An 8,658-nucleotide genomic window follows, 5' to 3' on the forward strand; every position below is an offset into this window, starting at 1 on the left:
TGACATTAATGGTGGGGTGTGTGTGGGGGGGGGGAGATAACCAACTTAAAGTGAACATAGCGTCAGTTTTTAGATGACTGTTCTAAACATACTTATATATTACACAAATATATATTACTCAAATATATATTACTGAAATAGATTTAAATAAGTAGCAGTGGTATTATGACAAAAATATTTTTACAGAGGGGTCCATGGGGGAGGGGGGTTGTAACTGTTTCATATAATTTGTAATCGTATCACTATCGCCCAAACTGTAAGAATACTACTACTTCATCGTGATGACTTTGTTGACCTTGTCAAAATTTCCCAACCACTACGCAGTTTGCTCATCAGTAAATTTAAATAGAGGTGCCACATCAGTTGTATTTGTTTCTGTATTGTAATTTTTTTTAAAATTAATTACACGATTCAAACTGTATAAATAAAGTAATTATGTGTGAAGTTTTATGTATAACATTTTCTAATGCAATTATTCGTAAGCAAATACATTATACAGTTGCCTTAAACTTAACACCCCTCTTGCCAAGTGGTACTACCATAGAGGTTTTTTAAACATTGCAATGCATCGTAATGGTTATTTTTAGAATGGCAAACTGATGCAGTTGTTAATACGTGTTGTAAACGTAGACACTACTAGACTAGTACAATAATGCATAATTGCTGCATGAAAAGAAATCTTGTGATTTACATAGTTGTGCCGACCAAAAATATTTTTTTAACAAATAGCGTTTAAAACTTTGAGTTTAAAAAGTTTCCAAAAAGGCGCCACTTTGCTGAAAATGGCCAGAGGGGGAGCGGCCGCTTTCCCTGCTCCCCCCCTGCGTACGCTACTGGGGGGGGGGCACGCCATTTAGGTGCCCATAGCTGACCATGCCATAATAATTGTTTTTGACTTGACGGTAAAAGCTTTTGTAAATAACAAACAGATCTACTACAGTTGTGATGTTATACAGTAGCTAACACATGCTGTTGCGTAATATATATATATATATATATATATATATATATATATATATATATATATATATATATATATATATATATATATATGCCAGAGCTGTAGTGTGAAAGATAGGCAAACGTTCAAAACACTTCCATGATTTATTTCCCTTTTTTAAATAGTTAAATAGGGGTGCTCATAAGCTCCTTTTAATATATTTTTACTAAACAAATTAAAAAGCAATTACTTCTCTTAATTATTTTTTTAAAAAATCTACAAATCTAAAGGCTGACATAGCATAAAAAGAAATACATTTAAAACAAATAATATAAATACAAAAAAACAAAAATAAACATAACACGAGAAACCATTACACATACAAAGCTTTTACGTTTTATACTTTTTTTTTACCGGTTAAAACCTAATTCCAAATCTAAGGGAATAAAATTTAAAAAAAAACAGACTAATGCACTCACACAAATGACATGTTGTAATTTGTGTAAATTGAAAAAAAATACATTTTTTTTTAAAACCCTATCAGGCCAGAAATGAGTATCCAATGTTTGTGTTCTGTGTTTTCTGTGTTTGTATCAGTGGCGTAGGCAGGGGGTAGGGGGTCATACCCCCCATAGACCCCTCGGTATATATATAAAAAGTATGAGGGGGGTGCAAATCGAAAGTTTGAGGGGGTGCAAATCGAAAGTTTGAGGGGGTGCAAATTGAAAGTTTGAGGAAGGGGTGCAAATCGAAAGTTTGTCCCCGGGCAAAAATTGAGACGATCCTGGCTACGCCACTGGTTTGTATATATATATATATATATATATATATATATATATATATATATATATATATATATATATATATATATATATATATATATATATATATATATATATATATATATATATATATATATATATATATAGGAGGGGGCCCAGAATTTTTTTTTTTGCGGGGTTTCCCATTTGTTCTAGTTCCGCCACTGAATAGATCTAGATCTATAGACTATACATACTATATATGTGGACTCCTTCCCGCCCCAATGACCAATTACTGCCTACTTACTTTATCATTATGTAGATTTAGGAAATATTAAGGCAAATCCTTTCGACATCAGCCAAGCAACGGCACATAATACTTTAATTTTAAGAATTTGTGAAATTGAACATACTATGTATGTTCAATTTCAATATAGGCTTACATTTTCTTTGATTACTATTTTCAATTTCGATTTATATTTGAATTAAATTGCAACATTCACGCTTTTGAAAAGTATACTTAATAGGCCTACACATAATATACTATAATAACATGTCTTATAATCTCATTCATAATTTATTGTATTCAATTTAGGCCTAAATATTTTTTAACTAGTAGGCCCATAACTTTTATTCATGTATTTTTTTTTCTAAAACCCAGTGTGGCCAGTTTTCTTATAAATGCAAAAATCGATTACCATATTAGATCTAGTACTTAAAAACACAATATGACCCAATTTTTGTGATTTTATTTTTCATTGATGCAACAAATATGGAGTCTGGTGTAGAGTTATAATCTAGATCTAAGAAACAGGTACGATACATTTTATTTTATTTTAAAATTACTCGTTAAATTATCTAGATCAAACAACAGATGAAGGACTGCGTTCGCCATAGTCACTGTCTGTAGTTATTATTTTATAGGCCTAGGCCTAGTGAATTTAATTAATTTTAGATTTAAGTTTTAAAAAGTTTAAGTTAAAAATTACCAGGACTACTTTTCGTCTTTTACTTACTCAAACTTAGTTACTTTTAGTTAGTCTTTTAGTGACTTTTAGACTTTGAAATTTAAGTACTTTTTAGTAGTAGGCTCTACTAGAATCTACTTACTAGAATTAGAATCTAGATCAACTAAACATCTTGATCTAGATCTAGTAACTAGACTAGTTGTAGTTAGTAGTAGGCCCCTGACCCAAATGCGGCATATAGGCCTTAGCCTTATAGGCCTAATTAGTATTAATTATAATTATTAATTACTAAACTAATTAGAGCTAGTAAACTTTAGCTATAGCTATTACCGATTACCTATTCCTATTAACTAGCTATTAGCTAAGACACTACCATTTTTTCTAATGTAATTCATTTTTATGAATTATTGCTATACTACAGACAACAATGGATGGAGACAAAAGTAGAAAGGAAGGTCAAGCAAAAAACAAGCAGTGCTCTAACCAGAAATCAAACCAAACGTCTAATCATCAGCCAACAAACCATTCATCTTCTCCACAAAGTGGTTCAAGTGACAACTCTCAACCAAGTTCACCGTTGCAAGATTTTAACCAAAGAGCTATTTTAACATCTGGAGAAATCCTAACATCCCCCCAACCCATTGTAACCCAGCGAGACCACAGACACTCCCTGAGTGGAATTGGGACAGCTAATGGCGCGGGATCAGCTACCTCACCAGTCAATGCTGTTGTAAAAGCCTCCAGCACCGGGACACTAGCATCATCAGCTCCCTTTCATCTTCACAACAGCAAACGAGAGAATATGGTCTCTTCTACTGGAGGTGATTTTCTTTCAAATTTTCCGTCTTTAACTTGCAGCGGCCCAAGTCTGGGGAACTTTGGAACCCTGACCAGCTCCTGCAGTGCCAATGCTGGTAAAACTGCTAATGGTGGCTTTGATGCAGACTTATTTGCTAGTGGACACATTTTCTTTCCCCCTCCTTCACCTGTAGGCTCATCACCTCCACAAAATCAGGGCCAGGTGATCTATAACTGGCAAGCCAGTAAGACTAGTGTTAAGGAACGTCTTGCATATCTGTATAATACAGATACTATGACAGATATACAATTCAAGGTATGTTAACTGATTGCCTGTTTCAAGTTATCTTTAATTCGATGACAGAGACAATTATTTTCATGTTATTCATCACAAGTCTGTTGTTTTTCATTTCAAAACTTATTTATATATGCGTGTGCACACACACACACACACATATAAAGATAGAAATGTGTCAATAGATACATTGACTTTCTTAAATCTAATTGAGTTAGTCATTTAATATTACAATTAACATGCAATACATCATCATTAAATTTTTTACAGGTAGGGAAGCCTCCAGCCCACCAGATCATATCTGCTCATAAGTTTATCTTATCCATTGGTAGTGCTGTCTTTGATGCCCTTTTCAATGGTCGCTTGGCATCTACTGATAGCATAATAGAGATTCCAGATGTGGAGCCTGCTGCCTTCTCAGCACTGCTGCGCTTCTTGTACACTGACGAAGTACAAATTGGCCCTGAGACGGTCATGACCACCCTGTACACTGCCAAGAAATACGCTGTCCCTGCTCTTGAGCGAGCTTGTGTGGAATTCTTGAAGCGTAATTTGAGCCCTGATAATGCATTTATGTTACTAACCCAGGCACGTCTGTTTGATGAGCCGCAGTTAGCTGCTCTGTGCCTAGAGACAATAGACAAAAACACAACAGAAGCTCTGGCAGCGGATGGTTTCACAGACATTGATTTGGATACACTGTGCGTTGTTTTAGAAAGGGACACCCTGGGGATCAGGGAATGTAAACTCTTCTCTGCTGTTTGTAGGTGGGCAGAGGCTGAATGTATAAGACAGAACTTAATTCCCCCTACCAGTGAAAACCAGGTAACTATAAATGGCAGGATTTTTCAAGCCGTTTAAATTATTTTGCTTAGTTCCCCTTCACACCCATTGTCTTTTAGGACTATGAACACAAAGTCAACACATTTCACTTTATATGTAACTCCTTTATTTTATCTTAAAGGCTATTTTTCAATTTTAAGCAGATTAAGCAGAGTTCTGTTTTTTTTTACCCTCATCATGTGTGGTCAGCATTATATTCAGCCACCTTTGTTGTTTCTATCTTAAGTAAGGTATTTATCTGAGCTGGGTAAACTCAGGGACTTCCTGCTAACTTTTGGGTTAACAATCATGCTGATGCATTCAACCACTCAACCATTTTGTTCCATCAAGATTGACAACTTTATCATTAAGATTTATATAAACTTTTAATTTAATAACTTACTTAACTTTAAGTTCATTTCAATAACCTAGTAGGCCTTTTTTCAGCTCTAATAAATATATTTAGAGAATAATTTTACTCTTCGTTTTCAGCGCCATGTCCTTTCGAGAGCCCTCCGCCTTATTCGGTTTCCTCTTATGACAGTTGAAGAATTTGCCATGGGATCAGCACAGAGTGGGATATTGGAAGACAGAGAGGTGGTGGAGCTGTTCCTGTACTTCACAGTAAACCCAAAACCTAGCATTAGTTTCCTTGATGTGCCTAGGTGTTGCTTGACGGGCAAGGAACAGGTTGTTTCCAGATTTTGTCAGATAGAAAGTCGATGGGGATACAGCGGGACAAGCGATAGGATAAGGTGGCTTTTTACTCTTCACTTTTTCTGAGTTACTAGTTTAAATTATACAGATTACATGACAAAACAGTGAAAACAACACATTTTTAAAATATTCATTGCAGTTACATAAAAATATACGCTACTCCAATCTTGTGTAGTCTGAATTAATTAAAAACTAACAATCAACTCATGAGAAAAATCAGAAGATTAACAAAAACAATGTTTATTTATAATTTTTTATGTAATTTCTGTTCCATTTTTAACTGTGTTTAGTTAATCTAGGTTTATAATTAAAATCTTTTATAGATTTATGGTTAATCTCTGTTTTAGGTTTATGGTTAATCGGAGAATATTTGTTGTTGGCTTTGGTCTCTATGGTAGTATTCATGGTCCCACTGAATATGCTGTGAATATACAGGTAATAAATTAGTTTTTTTTTTTTATTTTAACAAGAGAACACAATACTCTGACAAGAGTTGGGGAAACTATTTCCTCGAGGTTTATAATCAGAATGTACTAAAACTAAAGTTTTATTCATTATTTATATTAATGTTACTCATAGCCATATGACATTATTTGCTTATTATTAACAATGTTGTTTACTTTTTTTGTTTTTACATTCTCAACTTCTTAAAATGTTATCAAGGGTAATGCATGAATGTTACAATTTAATTAAATATGAATTACAGCTCCAATTTTTCTCTCTCTCCTTAGATCATTCATATGGACTCAACCAAAGTAATGGGATCAAATGATCCGACTTTTCAATGTGATGGAACGACCTCCACTTTTAGAGTTATGTTCAAAGAACCTGTTGAAATTCTCCCTAACACCAGCTATATAGCTTGTGCTACGTTAAAGGTAACCAATTTCGTTGTTTTCTAGTTTAATCTCAACTTCTGTTTTAGTATTTTTAAGTAGTCAATACAATGTTTGAATGTGTATTTGGCATCTCCCCAGGCATCCCGGCAGTCTATAGTAGTAGTAGGGAGAACAATAAAACTAACCTTACTAGGTCTCATTTTTATTTTTGAAATTTGTATTTAAAATGGCTTAAGACTGACCGAAAAATAAAAAATGAGTCACAGCTACCCAAACCATCGTTAATTGAATAATTATAAGAGAGAAACAAAAACAGCCTGCTGAGTAGCAAAAAAAAAATTCTAAATACTTTTACAACTAAGCTAAACTCCTTCTTTTCAGGGCCCAGATTCGTACTATGGTTCAAAAGGATTAAGAAAAGTAACTCATGAATCTGTTTCTAGTGGAAAGGTGACTTTTCAGTTCACTTATGCCGCTGGAAACAATAATGGTACTTCAGTGGAAGACGGGCAAATACCCGAGATTATATTTTACACATGAAGGCATGGTCTGAAATTACGTCAGTAAATATTTAAATATTTTTAAGCATAAACTAGGGAAGATTCTTTTCAAATTTAGTTTTCAAACTTACTTCTGGTAATTTTTGGTTTGAGAAACCCAATAAATAAGCTTTTTTAGCTAATACATATCAAATGCATTTAATACTTTTTTTATATATCGTACACTGCCATTAATTATATCAATTACCATGACTGCATACTGTTGATATTGTAACTATGTAAAATTATTTAACAATTCCTTCTTTTTTTACTATAAAAAAAAAATCAAGTAAAAAAATATTATGTAAAGTTATTCAGATAAAAGCTTTAGTAATGATTCTAAGAAAGGGCATATAAAAAATACAGTAGTAAAATATTGAATTGTAATATTTTGACATTTTAAACCTATTTGTGTATCCAGTTTTTACTTCAGTATTATATTTATTTTGTGTTTTGTGAGTTGACTTCTCAACCCTAATCCTTTGTTATAGTAGATAGCCAAAATTGTGTTTTATCAAGTGATTCTCATGCAGTCTCCAGACAAAAACACTTGAGAAACAGCACTGCAGTAGATACACCATTTCACACCTCCACCCTAGAAAAACACCACCACACCAAACATTACCTCAGCAAACACCACCTCAACACCAAACTTGACAAACACCACCACATATCCCAGAGTTGTTTTTGTTTTAGCAGAATATATAAATTCCATACGAGATGCTGTGTGCAAATAATTACAAAAAAATATTCTACATGCGTTCATTCTAGTACTACTTTTTTGTTAGGTACACTCATTCCTGAATTTTTGTGTGCACAATAAACTATCTGCAGTGATTATCTTGATTTATTTAAGCAATGGACTTATATATTGTTTATTACAACAGCTTATTTGATGTACAATTAATGCTTCTGTTGTAGGGATCTAATGATATGCTGTTGGTGAAATGGGTTTTAAAGCTATTCATGACAGAATTGACAGTGTACATCTGTTAAGTACTATGTTGTCAGATTGAAATAAATACCAATCTACTAAAGCAAAATAATAAGATGACTATCAAACACAAACTCGACTTCATCTGCCTTAAGATCTAGTCTGGAAGATTTGATCTGTTTAAAAATAAACTACTTTTTTCCCTTCTACAATCCTCAATCGTGGTTTTTATGTCCAGACAGTGGACAATTAGTCGCTTTTTTGCTTTTAAATAAATGTCAATCATTTGTCTTAGCAGTGCAAGTTTAAATAGTGAAGTACACAGCTGTATTTTGAAACTGCATTTTTATATGTACATTTTATTTTATATCAGTTTCCTTTTATTAAACAATTAAAAGTTATTTAAATTGATAAAAAGCTAACAACTGTTGAAAACTATTAGTGCTGTTTAATCTATACTCATGTCCTTCACAAATTACTTTGTTCGTGAAAGTAAATGTATCCATACATACCTACTGGCTCTGGCTTTAGTTAGAAAATGTATCTTTATTGTTTTGTGAATAAAAGTGCATGTTTATATTTTTAGTTTGTAACTGAAGGGTCATCTTGTTAAATAATATCTGAAATACAAATTATTAAAATATCTTTTCTGTATTTGAGAAAGCTTGTTAAATTATTCAACGCAGTATCAAGGCGAACATGTTTAAAATAATTCAGTTGATTTCTCCTAATTTTATTTAATCGTCTACAAATTGAAGACAGTATCTGTGATGGCACTGGTAATGTTTGAACACAGCCATGCTTAATATATATAATTTAAAAAATTTAATTAGAAAGTTCAAATGGATGAGCTGCTGCCTTCATAAATATACATTTGTAATATATAGCACCCCAGGTTTAAATTACCTTAACAAAAGCCCTACATAATGTCTTTTTAGTATACTTTTAACAGTTTGATTTTATGGCTGGTTAAATCTTACTTAATTCTCAGTGAATTTATCTGAAAATTGTAACATGCTGAAAAAAGAAATTAAACAATGCTATG

At 32.8% G+C, this 8,658-nt stretch overlaps 1 protein-coding gene across 1 annotated transcript; it reads left to right on the forward strand.

The window, feature by feature from the left end:
• The first annotated feature begins 2,396 nt into the window (after window positions 1-2,396).
• LOC131931267 (BTB/POZ domain-containing protein 1) lies at window positions 2,397-8,655 on the forward strand. Its single transcript, XM_059287999.1, has 7 exons — window positions 2,397-2,515; window positions 3,091-3,783; window positions 4,033-4,587; window positions 5,077-5,339; window positions 5,649-5,736; window positions 6,033-6,179; window positions 6,522-8,655. The coding sequence occupies exons 2-7, from the start codon at window positions 3,097-3,099 to the stop codon at window positions 6,678-6,680; spliced, it is 1,899 nt and encodes a 632-aa protein (XP_059143982.1). The 5' UTR covers window positions 2,397-2,515; window positions 3,091-3,096; the 3' UTR covers window positions 6,681-8,655.
• The last annotated feature ends 3 nt before the right edge of the window (window positions 8,656-8,658 follow it).

Source organism: Physella acuta, unplaced genomic scaffold, assembly GCF_028476545.2.
Source record: "Physella acuta isolate Inbredline_101_S28 unplaced genomic scaffold, ASM2847654v3 ptg001933l, whole genome shotgun sequence".
NCBI classification, from domain to species: domain Eukaryota; kingdom Metazoa; phylum Mollusca; class Gastropoda; family Physidae; genus Physella; species Physella acuta.

Coding starts and splice junctions, on each gene's coding strand:
- LOC131931267 (XM_059287999.1), top strand. CDS start 3,097: ATGGATGGAGACAAAAGTAGAAAGGAAGGTCAAGCAAAAAACAAGCAG. Junction 4,588..5,076: donor CCCCTACCAGTGAAAACCAG/GTAACTATAAAT, acceptor CTTCGTTTTCAG/CGCCATGTCCTTTCGAGAGC. Junction 5,340..5,648: donor GGGACAAGCGATAGGATAAG/GTGGCTTTTTAC, acceptor TCTCTGTTTTAG/GTTTATGGTTAATCGGAGAA.